This window comes from Schistocerca piceifrons, chromosome 2 (genome assembly GCF_021461385.2).
Source record: "Schistocerca piceifrons isolate TAMUIC-IGC-003096 chromosome 2, iqSchPice1.1, whole genome shotgun sequence".
NCBI lineage: Eukaryota > Metazoa > Arthropoda > Insecta > Orthoptera > Acrididae > Schistocerca > Schistocerca piceifrons.
In genome coordinates, this window is record NC_060139.1 from 102,481,940 (window position 1) to 102,502,339 (window position 20,400).

Here is a 20,400-nt window from a genome sequence, read left to right on the forward strand (position 1 = left end):
GTCCAATAACGATGAATAATATGCACCTGTAATAGTTTTACCCTTTTCCAAGTTGTGATGAGGATTATCCCTTGTGAATCCCAAAAGACAGTCGCCATAACCTTTCTGGCCGAAGGAACGGTCTTCGCCCTTTTTTGGTGCAGTTTCTCCCTTGGTAACCCATTGTTTAGATTGTTGTTTGGTCTCAGGAGTATAGTAATGTATCCATGTTTCATCCACAGTGACGAAGCGACCGTTAAAGTCCTGCAGATTCTTCCTGAACAGCTGCAAACCATCCTTGCAACACTTCACACGATTCCGTTTTTGCTCAATCGTGAGCAATCGCAGAATCCATCTTGAGGATAGCTTTCTCATGTCCAAATGTTTATGCAAAATATTATGTACCCGTTCATTCGAGATGCCCACAGCACTATCAATCTCACGCACCTTAACTCTTCTGTTATCCATCACCATATCATGGATTTTATCAATGATTTCTGTAGTCGTAACCTCCACTGGGCGTCCAGAACGTTGAGCATCACTTGTGCCCACATGAAAAAAGCTCTCCGTCTTCAGGCCACAAGTGGCCCATCGGGACCACCCGACCGCCGTGTCATCCTCAGTTGAGGATGCGGATAGGAGGGGCGTGTGGTCAGCACACCGCTCTCCCGGTCGTTATGATGGTTCTCTTTGACTGGAGCCGCTACTATTCGGTCGAGTAGCTCCTCAATTGTCATCACGGGAGGCCCTAGCCACACGACATTTCCATTTCCATCACGAGGCTGAGTGCACCCCGAAAAACGGCAACGGCGCATGACAGCTGGATGGTCACCCATCCAAGTGCCGGCCACGCCCGACAGCGCTGAACTTCGGTGATCTCACGGGAACAGGTGTATCCACTGCGGTAAGGTCGTTGCCCGTGCCCACATGGCCATTCCGAAAATTTTGAAACCACTTATAAACTGTTCTAATCGAAGGTGCAGAGTCACCGTAATGTTTATCAAGCTTCTCTTTAGTCTCCTGAGGCGTTTTGCCTTTCATAAAGTAATGTTTAATCACGACACGAAATTATTTTCCGTCCATTTTTTGACGATGACTCGACTTCCTTGATTCACACAAATGTCAAACACAAAGAAATATAGCAGTATGGCTGAAACTTGGTGTGCGTTCTTTCCAAAGATGCTCTTAACTAAACATGACCTCGATACGCGCCGGTGGTGCTATCTCTCGGACTTTTCAAACGCCCCTCGTATCGCAAGATGGGAAGGCCTTCATGCTCCCACTTACCTATACTTCACACCTTCTTTTGGCGCCTTTACGTAGGAGGTCAGAACCGCGATATCCAGCGCTGGAACCACGCGACTTTCTTACAGGTGGCCGAAGAAAACATTTCGCACACACAACCGCTCAGTATCGACACACTCAATCCACCAGTGCAAAAATGGCGGCTGTGCTACACTCCAAACGGCTGCGGTCACTTTCAACGCGGTTGCAGGCCAACGATGTCCATAGAGAAGGGTTCAATCGTCTGGAGGGGTGGGGGGGGGGGGGGAGTATCAGCTGCATCAAAGATTGTCAAGAACGTCGTCCAGTTGCTCATCACACTGCGAATTGTCGTTTCGACCACAAAATGTTTGGGAATCAACGCCCCAACGGAAGCGAAGTTTTCACTGACGCTCTATATGCCATCTCCTAAGGCTTTTTCGTGTCGATAGCGGTGGTGGATCTGAAATGTTTCCCCTCGGGCACCCATGGCACCCTTGAGCCAAATTTCAAACTTCTGCATAGCAATGGGAGACGATTCCGGAGTTAAAAAGCGATCCTTTAATTGTGTTGCACATTTCAGGTATTATTGTCAGTGGTGTTGAGAAACCTTTCCACCTCAGAGTAGCACGCCGGCCGCTGTGGCCGAGCGGTTCTAGGCGCTTCAGTTCGGAACCGCGATGCTGCTACGGTCGCAGATTCGAATTCTGCCTTGGGCATGGATGTGTGTGATGTTCTTAGGTTAGTTAGGTTTAAGTAGTTCTAAGTCTAGGGGACTGATGACCTCAGATGTTAAGTCCCATAGTGCTCAGAGCCATTTGAACCATTTCAGAGTAGCACTTGCACCTACGTCCTCAATTATTTGATGGGTATATTCTACTCCCTGTCTTCCTGTACAGTTTTTACCCTCTGTAACTCTTTCTAGCTCCATGGAAGTTATTTGGTGATGTCTTAACACATAGCCTAACATCCTGTCCCTTCTTCTTGCCAGTCTTTTCCCTATATTCCTTTTCTCCCCTATTCCTCAGAGAATTTCGTTCCTTATCTTATCAGTTCACTTAATTTTCAATGTTCTTCTGTAGCGCCAAATCTCAAATGCTTCGATTCTCTTCAGTTCCGGTTCACCCACAGTCCGTATTTCACTACCATACAATGCTGTGCTCCAAATATACATTCTCAGCAATTGCTCGCTCATATTAAGTCCTGTGTTTGCTACTAGTACATTTCTATTGGCCAGGAATTCCCGTTTTGTCAGTGCTAGCCTGCTTTTTACGTCCTTCTTGCTCCTTCGGTCATGGGTCGTTTTACTGCCTAGACAGCAGAATGCCTTAACTTCATCCAATCCGTGTTCACCAATTTTGGAGTTAAGGTTTTCGCTACTTTTCATTACTTTCGTCTTTCCTCGATTTATTCTCAATCCATATTCTGTACACATTAGACAGTTCATCCCATCCTGCAATTATTCTTCATATTCACTGAGGGTAGCAATGTTATCAGCGAATCTTATCATTGACGTCTTTTCACCTTGAATTTTAATCCCACTCTTTTCGTTTATTTCCATCATTGCTTCTTCGACGTATAAATTGAACAATACGGCCCAAGACTATATCCCTGTCTTACACCGTTTTAAACCCGATCACTTCGTTCTTGAACTCTTCTCTTGCAGTAGAAATCACTGAAATTGAACAAAACCACAATCCCTTTCAGATTCTAGACAGAATTTTCGACTGAGATAGCCCCTCCTTTGACCTTAGTATACCGTAGAACCCTCGAACAAAAACCGTGCCCAGAGGTTGGAAGATAGAACAAGTCGCATCCATCCACGAGAAGGATAGCAGAAGTGATCCAGAAAATTACCATCCAGTATGCTTGACATGCATTTGCTGTAGAATCTTAGAACACATCGGAGCTCTCGTGTAATAAGGTATCTCGAACAGAATGACCTCCTCCACGCTAACGAAAGTGGATCCCGAAAACATCGATCATGCGTAACCAGATTCACACTCTTCTCACATAGCAGCCTGAAAGCCATGGATCATTGCAGTCAGGTACATGCAACGCTTCTTGACTTACGAAAGGCATTTGACTCTGCCATACATACGATTATTATCGAAAGTGCGATGGCACACCACTACATTCAGCGGAGAGGGAATAGGCTTTGGGGGCTATCCTTTCTGGTAGTGATGGGGGAAATCAGGGAGAGATTACAAGCGAGGACAATGAATGTACGGGGACAATGAATGAACGAAGAGAACAAAGACTTTGACGGTGTTTCGGGTAGCGTGTACACACGATTGTAGTGACTGGTGCAGGCTTGGAAGAAAGCAGTGGAAATGTTAATAATATAATAAGCCACGATGACATTAGATTCTAGCAGTACAAAAAACACCAAATCCTAAAACACTTCTCTGATTATCTCTTGGGGCCGAACGCAAGAGCTGAATTTCAACTGACCTTCTAGCAAGCAGTGTTGTAAAATGCACTTCGTCTTGTGAAATCCAGCAAGTTACTCAGTAAAGGACACGTTGTTGAGAATGTAGTGGATTAGCGTCCAGTCAGCATCAACGGCATTAGAGAAAGAGCATTAATTCAGTTGTGAAGGAATGAGGAAAGTAATCGATGTCGATCCTTCTGAAGAACAGGGCAGGCATTCGCCAGCCGCAGTTTTGGTAAGTCACAAGAAACCTGAATCAGGATGACCATATGAGGACTGTTACCCTACTCCTCCCACGCACATCCGCTTCTTCATATTACGCCTCAAGTCACTGTACTGTGTATAACAGAGGATACTTGGTAGCTTTTCTGTCCTACTCTATTTGCAAGTGAAAAAATTATTGTACTAGGATCATTTTATACGCAACGGAGGCAGTAGATTTGCTGCACTATCTTCCTGAAATCCCTGTTGCGTAAATTTATTCCTATTTAAGATCGCTGAGCCCCTCCGCTACACTTTGACAAGAGCTGTACTGATCTGTTACAATACTAGCAACATGTCTTAGTCCTTTGATGTCTGCTGTTCCTCCCTGATGACTCCAATCGCCGGAGAAACTCTCTAGCATTAATCGTCAACATAATAATGTCCGAGCTTCTTTATCGTGTTATTGATATTTTTATGACCTGAAATAAAATGTAAGTACTATCCAACGGCCGGGCCCATAAATTGTTAGTTTAACAATTTTGTCATGGGCACGTCTCCCAGATTCTGCTCTTTTGGTTACAACATCAATCTCCGCTTGGGTCTGCTGTTCTCTTAATTTTTCTATGATAGGTTGCAACGGCACTAACTCTTCAAGAATGCTTTCGGGCTTTTGTGAAGATAAAATGATAAACTGTGACACATTAGCGCTACCGTGCTATATTCTGTTCAAATAATTCTCAAACTTGAAGAGACTTCCTGGACGTCATCTTACGTTCCTTGTCACAGACACACAAAATAAACGACCAATAATTCTCCTTGTCCTGAGTTCGTTGCAGGCTGAGAAGCTGAGATCGCAATATGCCGTGATTGGTTAGTTTCAATAAGGTCTTTCCCAATTTTCGATCGGAAGTGTGGGCCATTGTTGGCCACGACGGTGCCAGGTTTGATAATGTTGTCGAAATAAACCCGTAGAAATTTTTAAAATTATTGTCGTAATTTTTCGACACACTCCTTTCCTCTGAAGAAACCATAGTTAACATGAATAAGTCTAACAAATTCTTACACAATGTGACCTGGGTTGCCCACTTTCCACCCGTCAAAATTGAAGTTGGTGTGGCATTACAAGACATCCTCCTGCATTAAATAACGCACACAGATATTTTCCTCATTAACATCGTCGTATTTCTCCTTTTATCACTGGCAAGATGTGATCATCGACTAGCTCCATCATGATGTCAAGTAGTATCTGCTGAGCATATATCTATACGTCCATTCCTTTTGTGAAACCTATGCTGATATCTCATGTGGCCATAGCTGCTAAGATACACCTGCTCCTTTATCGTAGACTAAGAATGTCAAACTAAAATGCTAGCGTGGACCAAAGAAATGGCGTTTCAGTTACCGTGTAAGTCGTGAAACAAAAATTAACCTTGAATTTTTGTACACTGCAATTTCACACCAAAATTGTTTCAATATTTTTCTTCAGAATTTAGATGTTCATCAGCAATTTTCCATTTAGTATTATCATTTAGTTTCGAAGGAGACGTACTGAACGCAAGGTTGTTGTTGTTGTTGTTGTTGTTGTGGTCTTCAGTCCTGAGACTGGTTTGATGTAGCTCTCGATGCTACTCTATCCTGTGCAAGCTTCTTCATCTCCCAGTACTTAATGCAACCTACGTCCTTCTGGATCTGCTTAGTGTATTCATCTCTTGGTCTCCCTCTATGATTTTTACCCTCCACACTGCCCTCCAATGCTAAATTTGTGATCCCTTGATGCCTCAGAACATGTCCTACCAACCGGTCCCTTCATCTTGTCAAGTTGTGCCACAAACTCCCTTCTCCCCAATTCTATTCAAAACCTCCTCATTAGTTATGTGGTCTACCGATTTAATCTTCAGCATTCTTCTGTAGCACCACATTTCGAAAGCTTCTATTCTCTTCTTGTCCAAACTATGGGCTGAAATAAATTATCATTGCGTAACATAAAATAATAGACTAATTACCAACAGAGTTTCAAATTTACATTATTACCTGTTATTGTTTATTGTGTAAAAGCTATGAAAGATCAAAAAAGCCACTCATGGATACAGGAGGAAAAGACTCTCGTATTATACGCGTACACTTTTTGCTGTTAGTTGCGAACTAAATAGGCACACATGTGACAATAAAAGCGTTAACTTAACTTCTTGTAGGACACAGCAAAACTCTAATAATTAAAATTTTTACTTAATCTGTTTAAATAAGCCCTTCTAAAAGAGTTTTCAGTATTCTCTTGTTTAATAAACACTGTTTTGTCATTTTCATTTTTTCTAAATCCACATCTACATACACGTTTTGCAACCCATCATGCGGTGCACGGCGAAGAGTACCCTACACCACCACTAGTCACTGCCATTCCTTTCCACTCGCAAATGGCGATAGGGGAAAACGACAACCTATGGGTCTCTGTAGGAGCCATAATTTCTTGTCTGCGTATTCCTTACTTGTGAAATATACGTTGTCGACGTGTAGAATCCATCTGCAGTCATCCACAAATACCGGTCCTCTAAATTTTCTCTATAATATTTCGGGAAAAGATCATTGTCTTCCCTCCACGAATTCCCACTTGGATTACGCAGCATTACTGTAATAATCGCGTGTTTGTCGAACCTACTGATAATAGGTCTAGCAGCAGGCTTCTGAATTGCTTCGATGTCTTCCTTTAATCCAATCTGAGGAGGATCTCAGAAAGTCAAGCAGTTTCAAGAATGGGTGGTACAAATGTGTTGTATGTGATCTGCATTGCTCATGAACTACACTTTCCTGGACGTCTCGCAATAAACCAACGCCGACGATTCACCTTTCCTACTGCAATCCTTACATGTTCGCTCCATTTCATATTGCTTTGACAGTATTACTCCTAGATGATGAATTAACGTGCCTGGATCAAGCAGCACTCCAGTAATACTGTATTCGAACATTACAGGACTGCTTTTCGTACTCATCTTCCTTAATTTGCATTTTCCCAACACGCTTTCCTGGTGCACTCTTACCGATACCTCGGTCTCTTATAAACGCAAGCTGTCCAGGACGACGTGCTGAGTCGTGTTACTTACGCAGTCTTTGAGCTATTCACATATCTGAGAACCTACTCCATATGCAGTCTGTAGTGTGGCACACTGTCAAACGCTTTCCAGAACTCTAGGAACATGGAATCCGCCAGCTGCTCTTCACCCATAGTTAACAGCAGAAAAGGGCAAGTGGTGTTACACACCAATGACGCTTTCTATATCCATGTTGATTAGTAGTTATAAGCTTTTATCGCTAAAGGAAATTAAATATGTTCCAGTTTAGAATATGCTCAAGAATTATGCAGCAAACTAACGTTATAGATATTGGTCTGTATTTTTCATGTCTGTTCTTTTGAGCTCCTCATACAAAGCAGTCACCTACATTTTTTTTAGTTTATTGGGACTTTTCGCTGGGCGAGTGAATCATAATAAATGGACGCTAGCTATGGAGCTAATGTCAAGGATTACACTCTGTAAAACCGAACTGGGATGCCATATAGATCTGGCGAGTTATTTGTTTTCAACTCATTCAGCGGTTTCCCGACGCTAGGGGTGGTACAGGTTTTTGGTCTTGAACTCCTGGTTGAAAGCCATACATCGCCAGGGCAACTGCATGAAGTCACACAAGAGGGTTGCCTGGATGCAAGGAACGAGATGCTGTGTCAGCAGTAACCTTATAAACGGTTACGTTAGCAAAAATTCTACCTCATCACCAAAATTCTGTCTCGTCAGTAAAATGCATCTCCCTCTCACTTATACACATTTAGATCTTCCAATCACAGCTTAGTACACACATATAAAAAACGTTTGGCATCATGCAGGTTTCCAGAATTCCTGAAGACAGACGTTGACTGGATATTGTACCACAGACACAGTCCCTTTGACTGTTCAGAGATGTCACTAAACCCGCCCAAAGATGTAAACAACCATGCATGAGAGCAGGCCGGTGTGGTCGAGCGGTTCTAGGCGCTTTAGTCTGGAACCGCGCGACTTCTACTGTCGCAAGTTCGAATCCTGCCTCGGCTATGGATGTGTGTGATGTCCTTAGGTTAGTTAGGTTTAAGTAGTTCTGAGTTCTAGGGGACTCATGACCTCAGATGTTAAGTCCCATAGTGCTCAGAGAGAGTAGCGCCTATTAGACGGAGGGTGTCCGACAGCCGATCAGTTCCAGTCATTTCACCAGAAAGGACGCAGTTCAACCATGCCTAGACGGTCAGTACCGCAGTTCGATCGCGTCCACATTGTTGCTTTTTGCCAGGAAAGGCTCTCAACAAGGGAAGTGTCCAGGCGCCTCGGAGTGAACCAAAGCGATGTTGTTCGGACACGGACTACAGATTATGGCTCGGAGGAACCCTGACAGCAACGCCATAATGCTGAATAATGCTTTTCGCGCAGTCACGTTACGACTCAAAGAGTGCGCAATAGGCTGCATAATGCGCAATTCACTCCCGACGTCCATGGCGAGGTCCATCTTTGCAATCACGACACCATGCAGCGCGGTACAGGTGGGCCCAACAACATGCCGAATGGACCGCTCAGGATTGGCGTCACCTTCTCTTCACCGATGAGTGTCGAATATGCCTTCAACCAGACAATCGTCGGAGACGTGTTTGTAGGCAACCCGGTCAGGCTGAACGCCTTAGTCACACTGTCCAGCGAGTGCAGCAATGTGGAGGTTCCCTGATGTTTTGTGGTGGCATTATGTGGGGCCGACGTACGCCGCTGGTGGTCATTGAAGGCGCCGTAACGGCTGTACGGTACGTGATTGCCATCCTCAGACCGATAGTGCAACCATATCGGAAGTATATTGGCGAGGCATTCGTCTTCATGGACGACAATTCGCGCATCCATCGTGCACATCTTGTGAATGGCTTCCTTCACGATAACGATATCACTCGATTAGAGTGGCCAGCATGTTCTCCGGACATGAACCCTACCGAACATGCCTGGGATAGATTGAAAAGCGCTATTTATGGACGACGTGACCCACCAACCACTCTGAGGGATCTACGCCGAATCGCCATTGAGGAGTGGTACAATCTGGACCAACAGTTCCATGATGAACTTGTTGATAGTACGCCACGACGAATACAGACATGTTTCAATGCAAGAGGGCGTGCTACTGGGTATTAGAGGTACCGGTATGTACAGCAATCTGGAGCACCACCTCCGAAGGTCTCGCTGTCTGGTGGTACAACATGCAATGTGTGGTTTTCATGAGTAATAAAAGGGTTGGAAATGATGTCTATGTTGATCTCTATTCCAGTTCTCTGTACAGGTTGCGGAACTGTCGGAACCGGGGTGATGCATAACTTTTCTTGATGTGTGTGTTTTACCGGCCATTAAAAGGAAACAGACAACTACAGTATAGTAGTTTACCAACAGTTAAAACGTAACAGCCAACCACTATGTAACGCCCATGCACAATAGTGTCCAAACAATCTGAATTTTGCATCATGGTGAAAAGTTTCCGAAAGCTGAATTCTGCAGCAGCTTAAAATATCAAAGCGATCTGCATTTTATGTAGATTAGAATCATGTTCAAAAGTATCCAAATAATATCAATTTTGTGCAAATTAGCGCCATGTTCATAAGTATCGAAATGATTGGAATTTTGCGTGAATTAGTGCATGTACAAAAGAATTCGAAGGAGCTTAATTTTTTTACTTGTACAAAACTATCTGAAAGATCTGCAATTTGCTTCAGTTGGAACCATGTTCAAAAGTGTCTAAATGGTCTGAATTTTGCACCTTGTACAAAAGTGCCTAACTTTACAATCCTAATCATACGTCATAGTCTGAGCAGTTCTGATGGTCGTTTCTTGACCACAAACATATATGAACAGATGATGACAAATGTCGATGAAAAAGTTAAAATAAATCCTGGTCACATTTCTGTGCCATTATTTTGTGTGAAGCTCATCTTACTTCTACTACAATCGACTGAAAGTCAGTCAAACATTGAAGAGACTCTCATGCTAGGTTATTAACTTTCTTTTGTGGTACAAAAGTACGGCATCTCCTGCTGATGATGCTAACTTATGTTGTTATATAGTCAAGATGATATGACAATGCCTCTGTACATCTACATGTTACAGCAAAGCTGTAACAAGTCGCTCCATACATCGACATGTTATAATCAAATTTTAACAAATTGCTCAGTATAGCGCCATGTTACAACAAAATTGTAACAAATTTACCCCGTAGGTAATTGTAATAAAATACTCCTGTTAAAGCAAACTACATTGTACATCGCCATGTTCCATCACAGTTGTAACAAACAGCTCTATACAGCACCATGTTAGAGTAAAATTGTAACAAATAGCTCAGTATTCTAGCAAAACTGTAACAAATTATGCCATACGTCACTGTTACAGTAAAACTGTAACAAACTTCTCCATGTAAAAATGTTTTGTGATTTTATGCTGGTAATTCTAGCTCATGCTACCTCACAATGAAAACTGCATGACCATCCTATACATTACCATTTTACAGCAAAATTGTAACACATTGTCACACACATTCTCATGTTATAGCTAAGTTGTAACAAATTACTCCATGCATCACCAATGTTAGAAAAAATTGTAAAATGTTGCCCATTATGTTGCGAACAAATACTGGATATTATTGGGGCAATGGAGTTGAGATTATTTGTCAAAACCTTGACTTAGATTTTAAAATTAATTATAAAACAATCTAGATCACAATGCACATTTATTAAAAGGTGAACAGTTTCGATCGTTACATGATCATCTTCAGACCTTCAATCACATTGATGGTCAATGGTTGTGCATGGAGCAGAACTACTGAATGACAATAGGTAACTGCTTGGGTAGTTGGCTGCAGATTCTCATATAATGAACGAAACAGTCACCTTTTAATAAACATGCCTTGTGATATTGGCTGTTTTACAATTCATTTTAAACTTTACGCTATGTTTGCTGACATCCTCCAACAATGTTTTCGAAAATAATAGACTTAGTTTTGCTAAAAGCAATACAACACCAGCACTGATATGCAGTGATTGGTGCCTCCCTACCCAACACTGGAATTTGTACAGTGCCACACATAGCACTTGTATACGCCCTGTACTAAACTTTTGTCAGAGGTTGATGATCAGAAAGCAGTGGCTGCAGCAATCAGAGCCTTCCTCCTTGGTACTTGAATCTGTACTATTACAGACGCAGCTATTATCTTATCATTCATGGCGGCTACCATTACACCAGATTCTACTGTGTGACCAGTGATGGTAAGTTGACATATGGTGACTGCCATTACTTCAGATGCTATTGGGACAGATGGTCAGTTGATAGGGTGACTACCATTTCCTCAGATATTATTGCAGGGACAATGATGGTCAGAGAACTGAGTGACTTACATCATCCCAATGTTGCTGGTTGCAGTAATGATCATCAGGGATGGGGTGGAGTCAGTGATGTCAGGGAGGTTGTGCTGAAAGGTGAATATAAGCTTAGTCAGCAGTCTCAATTTACTGACTAAATATTTTCCATGTTGGAACTAGTCTTGACTTGCTGGCATCAGCAAGTCTCATCTTGCTGAATAATCACGTTTGCTACTTGGAACAAGGAACAATTTGTCAGAACAAATCTCAACTTGCTGAATTGGTGTTAAAATTTTGTGTAACAGTGCAGATGTACGGGACAATTTGTTCAATTTTAAGTAACAATGGTGATGTATGCGGCTGTTTGTCACCATTTTGTGGAACAAAAATGATGTATGGGGCAATTTGGTAACAATTTAGTGTGACAGTTTTGATGCCTGGCGCAATTTGTACAATTTTATTTGGTGCTTGGGATACTGTTTGAGAATGTGGAGTTGCTACTCACTGTCAGGTTATGGCATGTACACTTTCAGCTTCTGTTGTTAAAGCACGATTTGGATCCAGTTACTGACACCCATGGTCAGCACATAATTGAATATAACTACATATTTGAGGTAATATCAGTCACCATGTAAACTATCATTGCCCCACTCAGTAGTATATAAGCTAATGTTAGTCATGATGTCAACTGACAATCGTTGTCCAACAATAGTGTCTGGAGTAATGGCAGTCACTACATCAAATGAGCATAATTGTCCCAACCAATAGTATCTGGGGTAATGTCAGTCACTCTGTCAACTGTCCAAAGTCACCACGTCAACTGACCACCATTGACCCCAATGCTATCTGGAGGAATGGCAGTCACCCTGTCAACCAACAGTCGTTGCCCCAAAAGTATCCTGCTTACTGCCAGTCACATAAGTGAACTGAACATTTGTGGCCCAACTGGGGTCATGGTAGTCATCATGATTGAGGAAACAAGCAATGTGTCTAGCATTGTACAGATTGTGTACTGGGGTGGAAAGTTCTGATCACTGCATATGCTGCACTCTGTTCAGTGAGCTCTGAAATGAATGTTATACAAAGTGTACATAATCACTGTGTTCTTCATTGTACAGTTTCCAGTACCAGGTAGGAAGGTTCCAATCGCTGCATATGCTGTGCCCTCATCATCACATTCTGACTTGTGCTGTAATGCCTTTAGCTAAACTAATACAAATTTTCGAGAAACATTCTTACCACCATTGCCCCAATTGCGTCCACTATGCATTCGCGAGATATGGGGTAATCTGTTACAGTTTCATGTAACAATGGTGATGAATGGAGTAATTTGTTAAGATTTTGCTGTAACATAGCGTTTCATGGAGTAATTCGTTACTGTAATATGACAGTGTATGGCGCAATTTGTTACAGTTTTTCGATAACAGGAGCAGCTTCTTACAATTTCAAGTAACAATGGTGATTTATAGGGTAATGTGTTACAATTGTATTCTAACAGAACGATGTATAGGGGCAATTTGTAGCAGTTTTGCTGTAACACGAGGGTATAACAATTTGTTACAGTTTTGATCCAAAATGGTGACTGTGTGACTGTAGAAGTTAGCGTTATCACCAGAAGATGACAAACGATTTTCGCTGCAAGATAAAGTTAGTAAGCTAGCATGAGAGCCTCTGTAACGTTTGGCCTGCTCTGATATGGGTTGTAACCGAACTAAGACGAGCTTTTGACAAAACTGTAGCAGAGAAACTTGGCCTGGATTTAGTTTATCTTCTGCATCGCCATCTGTCTTCCTTTGTCACGTATATTTGTGGGAAAGAACTTACCATCGTAACTGATCAGATTATGCAATACGTCTGGGACTGTAAAGCGACGCAGTCTTCAGAGTAAAGACTGGCTTGTATGCATAACAATCACATACAGATATTACACAATGAGAGTGTCAGATTTCTGCGAAGTCAGGCAAGTCCAGGCTTGGCGAATCTCCTGATGAAAGATCACACAGTTCTCCTAGTCTCCACCTGCCCACAGTTAGCTTTTAACAATCAAGCACAGATATAAAATTCAGATCGTTTGTGCACATTTGAACATGGCATCAATTTACACGAAACTGAGATTGTTCAGATACTTTTGAATGGGTGCAAAAGTCAGCCCGTTCAGATGCCTTTGAACGTGATGCTAGTTTACGCCAAATTCAGATCATTCAGGAACTTTTGAACATGGTGCTAATTTGTGCAAAATCGATGTCATTCAGATACCTTTGAACATGATGCTAATCTATGTAAGATTCAGATCATTCAGTTGCTTTTGTAAATGGCGCTAATTTACGCGAAATTGAGGTCACTTGGATACTTTTGAACATGGCAGTAAATGATATAAATGGTATAAAATTCAGATTTCTTAGATACTTTTGAAATGGCACAAAATTCCAATCATTTGGATAACTTTCAACGAAGTGCTAATTTATACAAAATTCATATTATTTTGATATTTTTAAACATGGTAGCTACATAATAGCTGGATGTTTAATTTTAATGTCCATTAGAATACTGCAGTATGATTGGCTGTGGATGATAAATACTGGGTTTTGGTTGGCTGTTTCACTTTAATGCCCAGTAAAATACTGAGCTGTGATTATGAGATCTAAACGTGTATTTGTGTGTTGGAGAGACACATTTTTCTGATGAGGCAGAATTTTTGCTTACCAGGGGAATTTATCATGTTACTACTGTTACTATTGACACGACATCTTGCTCCTATCATTTAGACAACCGAAACATGGACGTTATGCATTTGCTCTGCCGCTGTACGGCCTACAGCCAACAGTGCAGGGTCAAAGCGTGCCAAAGAGTACCTTGCTGTACTACTGCCATATATTACCATTTCTATGTTCTACAAATGGGAATTTGTGTGGGAGTCAAACTACGCCATGTCTGTACAATCCTCCTGCGTGAATGATTTTTAAAATATAAAACTGATAAAGAGATGATACTCCTCAGAGGGTACTATGAGGTACAAAAGATTTAGTAAACAATTTAAAGCACCAGCAAACTGCCTGTTTAACCATGTCACTCATGTGACTCACTTAGTCGTTTTAAAATGTACCTTCAGGTCTACTATTGATGCAGCCGAAACGCCTGGTTCTCTAAGTGGCGTCGGTTCACAGTGGATGCACTTAAATGTTGTAAGCTATCTTACATGTAACGTGACTGTCCGGCCATCATAAAGAAAATCAGCATAATACCACCACAGATCCCTGTTATTACAACGATCTTAGCAGACACTATGTGTTTATGTGCAAACACAATGTCAGTATGGCAGTGTGCTCGACTTGAAGATGCGCAATGTTGGCAGCCCCTGTACGCATGCATATCTGTTGCTAGTTTTTTGCACAAACCAAGATGCATTCAAATATACATAGATTTTGCTAAAAAATTAAAAAATGAAATGGACCCACTGCATGAACCTTCCAGTACATTACAAAAGCCTCCACTAGCGTTTAAAATCAACAAATGACTGAAAATGTAAATTAATAGCTCTTGAATAAGAAATGTACTTGCTGGCATCAAACAGATTATTAGACATGCCTTATACTTAGTTTTTAGTTTATTCGAGCATAATTGTAATATAGTGAAATACACATTTACGTACTGAGTCTGTTATTTGTGTTTGAGGTATTCCATTTCTTATTTTCAAGACACCTGTTCACTGTGCACATCCTCTTGCACACTTATGCTACGCAGGTTCGTGCCAAACTGCCCAGGATGGGAACCTAGAAAGAAGAAAAAACAAAGAGCTATTGAAGTAGGACAAGATGCTTCACCGTCCAGCGAAAATCAAATGAAGGTGGCAGTAATAGCGCTGTCAGAAACGAGGTAGGTTAAAATAGTACTCAGACTATGCCTCAGATATAGCTTCTGTGATTTTAGGTATTGATTTAAAGAAAAGAATGCGTTGTTTTCAAAGAGGTTACAGTAGTTGTTTGCAGAAGTGTTTAACGTGACTGTAGGTTCATAGAAACATTATCAGTAATTTCAGAGTTGGAGAGTTAATACTAAGTATATTTTTCCTTTTTTCCTTTAAGTGCGAAGGACGATAAAATGTCGCTGCCCCCTTTGCGCAAGAGCTTCCGACGTTGGTCGAGGTACGCAGCGGTCCATTGCATCTGGATTTTTACCTTAGTGAGCTATTACGGTGGTTTGCTCAACGCCAAGAACTGGGGGTCCTCACTGCTGATAAACACCATCGGTGCGGGTGAGTAACCAGCCAGTTAGATTTACACAGTACTGGCACTTCCACCTTCGGTTACTCAAGAGCCCTTTGCTACCATAGTACTAAAGTGTTGTAACCTTCCCGTATATAAAAATTTCCGGTACAAAATTGACTGAGAATTGAAAATTTTGGAAGTAAGCAGCGCTACGTCATGGCCCTGTGAAATCAACCTGAATAAACTGAAAAATTCTTACCTCATAATGGTGTCACCGGATAACACTGTCTGCTTCTACACTCCTGGAAATGGAAAAAAGAACACATTGACACCGGTGTGTCAGACCCACCATACTTGCTCCGGACACTGCGAGAGGGCTGTACAAGCAAGGATCACACGCACGGCACAGCGGACACACCAGGAACCGCGGTGTTGGCCGTCGAATGGCGCTAGCTGCGCAGCATTTGTGCACCGCCGCCGTCAGTGTCAGCCAGTTTGCCGTGGCATACGGAGCTCCATCGCAGTCTTTAACACTGGTAGCATGCTGCGACAGCGTGGACGTGAACCGTATGTGCAGTTGACGGACTTTGAGCGAGGGCGTATAGTGGACATGCGGGAGGCCGGGTGGACGTACCGCCGAATTGCTCAACACGTGGGGCGTGAGGTCTCCACAGTACATCGATCTTGTCGCCAGTGGTCGGCGGAAGGTGCACGTGCCCGTCGACCTGGGACCGGACCGCAGCGACGCACGGATGCACGCCAAGACCGTAGGATCCTACGCAGTGCCGTAGGGGACCGCACCGCCACTTCCCAGCAAATTAGGGACACTGTTGCTCCTGGGGTATCGGCGAGGACCATTCGCAACCGTCTCCATGAAGCTGGGCTACGGTCCCGCACACCGTTAGGCCGTCTTCCGCTCACGCCCCAACATCGTGCAGCCCGCCTCCAGTGGTGTCGCGACAGGCGTGAATGGAGGGACGAATGGAGACGTGTCGTCTTCAGCGATGAGAGTCGCTTCTGCCTTGGTACCAATGATGGTCGTATGCGTGTTTGGCGCCGTGCAGGTGAGCGCCACAATCAGGACTGCATACGACCGAGGCACACAGGGCCAACACCCGGCATCATGGTGTGGGGAGCGATCTCCTACACTGGCCGTACACCACTGGTGATCGTCGAGGGGACACTGAATAGTGCACGGTACATCCAAACCGTCATCGAACCCATCGTTCTACCATTCCTAGACCGGCAAGGGAACTTGCTGTTCCAACAGGACAATGCACGTCCGCATGTATCCCGTGCCACCCAACGTGCTCTACAAGGTGTAAGTCAACTACCCTGGCCAGCAAGATCTCCGGATCTGTCCCCCATTGAGCATGATTGGGACTGGATGAAGCGTCGTCTCACGCGGTCTGTACGTCCAGCACGAACGCTGGTCCAACTGAGGCGCCAGGTGGAAATGGCATGGCAAGCCGTTCCACAGGACTACATCCAGCATCTCTACGATCGTCTCCATGGGAGAATAGCAGCCTGCATTGCTGCGAAAGGTGGATATACACTGTACTAGTGCCGACATTGTGCATGCTCTGTTGCCTGTGTCTATGTGCCTGTGGTTCTGTCAGTGTGATCATGTGATGTATCTGATCCCAGGAATGTGTCAATAAAGTTTCCCCTTCCTGGGACAATGAATTCACGGTGTTCTTATTTCAATTTCCAGGAGTGTAAATGGCACAGCTCAGTGCAATGCTGGCCTATCTACTACTACTGAACAACATTTGTCTGAGATTTGCATCATTAGAAAAAAAACTGACTTTGCTTGTTGACAAAGCTGCATAGCTGGTCCTCTGATTATTAATCAACACATGACTATGATGTGGGAAAATTTGTAAAATATTTAAATTCAAGTAAATGACTGGTAAAAAATTGTGTTCTGGAAAACCTTATTATTGAAAATATTTCTGCAAACCATTACATAAAAAAATGAACATTACAAGTCTGACTTAATTAGTGCTGACAAATCACAAAAAGATTGAAACAAATTCATATTAACATCTCAGACAACAAATTTAAGTACGCGCCTGGCGATGAAGAATAATAAAGTTCACCTTACACTAGATGGCAATGAACTGCGCTGCACCAGCGGCGACTGCTACTTCTCTTACACGGCTAGCAACTGTACTGTAGCGCTGAGCTACTACGACTTCTCCGTAACAGCGAGCTATTGCAACTGCTCCATAACAACGAACTATTGCGACCGCTCTGTAGGACCGAGCGATTATTGTTACTGCTGCTGACGTTTAATATCGCAGGCAGCGCGTGAGCAATACATCGAAATTACATTTGCTCCAATAGGGTAGTGAACAGTAAACCTCTTAACGAATAACTGGCCTCGAGTGCAGACTGCTTGCCAATTACGCACGATTTGTTGACCGCTACGAGCAGAAGAGATAAACATGTAATAATTAGGCAGCGAAGAAATAACAAATAAGCTAATGCAAACAACAACTTCGAAACAATATATGACGATTGGTGGGCGATAATGAGCAGTCTAGTACTCGGAACCGATTTTTCGTGCGCCACTCTGTACCACTTAAATAATATAGTAGAACTTTTCATATTCTCTTTACAAAATGTCACACCAGAAAAACGATTATGGAGCACGGGCTTCATTCGGTTGTAAGTCGGTCTGCATTCCATAACAATGAACATGCTCTTTTACCTTGGATCATAAAAAGACGGAAAATGGCCACTCGTGTGTGCCATGGCGACTTCCTTTGCGTATGTAATAACAAAAAAATCTTGCCTTTTTACAAGTATTTCTTCTGCTGTTTATCGAAATAGTGAAGTAAGCTGATATACCGTTTTGTTACCTGAAAAGATGTATGTATTGCATGAAATGTAATTTTATGTAATTTACGTAATTAGAAAATATATTTTAATTAGCGGTATTGGACGCTGAATAGGATACGAAAAGAACCAGAAGTTCGGATTTCAAAAAAAGGTTTGAAACAGATCTAGAATGGGCGTGCGCAGTGAATGACACGAACAAGTCATTAAGTAGGCGCAGTCGGCAGTAGAACTGCGACGAGTGGACACGTGAAGGACGAGTCCGGCCGAGCGAGACCGAGACCGAGACAGACGGGAACGGGACCGAGGCTGGAACGAGACCGACCGTTTACTGTTCCAGGGGACTATAAGTAGAAATCCGCGACCGAAGTGAACTATGAAAGACCGTTCCTTAGAATTCGTTCCTCGCTCGTTCCGTTCATCTTGATGAACCGTTACTTTGGACCCGCTAGTTCGCGAACGACCCATCTCTACACCTTTCAGATGTAGAAACACGCCTATCAACTTTCGTCCATGCCACACAAAGCAACTTTGGCGTTGCGATTATTTTCCGTTAGTGCATAGTAATATATATACACCTTGAAGGCTGTTAATGATACCTTCCATACAGATGCGCACTACGTCCAAACTCTTTTGGGAATCAGGTAAAGAGTGGGAACAATGAGGATAATGCCGGTGGACGCTACGAGGGTAGTGTGCGACAAGTTGAGAATTTTGGTGAATGGGAAATGTGTTCAGATAGCCGAAGCGGATAACGTGAACGCTCGTGTAACGCCGAAAATTTGGATTCGAGTCCTAGTCCGGCACAATTTTTCGCTTGTCGACACCGGATTTATTTCAGTGGCCATTTTCGGCTGATGTCTGAGTTTCTGTTACGCCATTTGTTGGATCGCGACTAACGTAAGCAGTAATACCTCGGAACGAAGACACAGTCTCGATAGGCCCCACGATCCTGCCGCTGTCGAATTCCGACACATGTTGTAGACGTTTCTCATTTTAACACGAGGCATAACTCGATCTTCTCGTGATTGTCCTACATTCATATGCGATTTCTTGCATAGAAGAATCTAAATGGTATCACTGGTAACTGCTTCGTGCGGTTGCTCTGAAATGTCAAACATGTAGTACACTCACGCCAGTTTGACGTCTGTTGCATGCCGACTTCATAGTGTTTCAGTTTTAATGGCCAGCAGAACATTTAATGTTACTGTACTTTGCATAAATATTTAGCTTTTATCACATATTACTGTCCATTTGCCCCTGACCTCTCCGCTGTCCACTTCCTCGTACTATCCTTCCCCCCCCCCCCCCCATTCCTACCTCTTATCCCTCTCTCCTTCATCTCTGACATATTTGGCTTTAGTAATATGTTATGTATCATTAGAAACCGCATGAAGAGTCTCAGGGTAGTGTGGCGGATTTTCCTTGTAATGTGTCACATGTGGCTGTTATTTAAAATATTTTGAATCATCTTCATTTTTCAATATCCAGGTAAAATAATAACTTCAAATTTCTTTAAATGTTTTCTTTCTTGTTTGTCAGTTTTAATAGCTACCTGTTGTTCCATTATTTTCATTTGTATATCTGATAGCTACACTTGTATTATCAAAAACAATCAGCATTTATAATATATGCAGCTGATAATGCGAATGTAAACAAGTCTTAGCGTTTTAACGCTCAATAATATTTATTACATTACTGCTATAAATGATATGTCAAATGAAAAATCGAACAGTCTTACCAAGAACCTTATAAATGTTCAATATGAGAACCATTAGTCACACGGCATACATCAAGTCTATAAACCGAGTTTTTCCCAAACGTTGCTAAGTGTTTCTTCAATGATTGTAGGAACTGCTGCTTCAATCCGGTTTCTTGATTTAGGGAGGTCTGCTGATAGCGGAGGCACGTACACACCACCCTTGATGAAGCCCCAAAAGAAAAACTCGCATGGCGTTAGGTCGGGTGAACGTGGAGGCCATGCAAAGCAAGCCCTGTCATTGGGCCTTGGGGCCAATGCAGCGCTTGGGTACTGTGAAGTTCAACCAATCGCGTACCTCGCTATGCCAGTGAGGTGGCGC

The 20,400-nt window shown here is 42.8% G+C and overlaps 1 protein-coding gene across 1 annotated transcript in view; it reads left to right on the forward strand.

Annotated features, from left to right (window-relative positions):
- LOC124777365 (organic cation transporter protein-like) overlaps positions 1 to 20,400 on the forward strand; it is a 140,971-nt gene that overhangs the window by 101,320 nt on the left and 19,251 nt on the right. The window contains exons 6-7 of the mRNA XM_047252742.1: positions 15,012 to 15,143; positions 15,353 to 15,522. Of these exons, the coding sequence (XP_047108698.1) occupies positions 15,012 to 15,143; positions 15,353 to 15,522 (302 nt within the window). The remainder of the gene's footprint in view (positions 1 to 15,011; positions 15,144 to 15,352; positions 15,523 to 20,400) is intronic.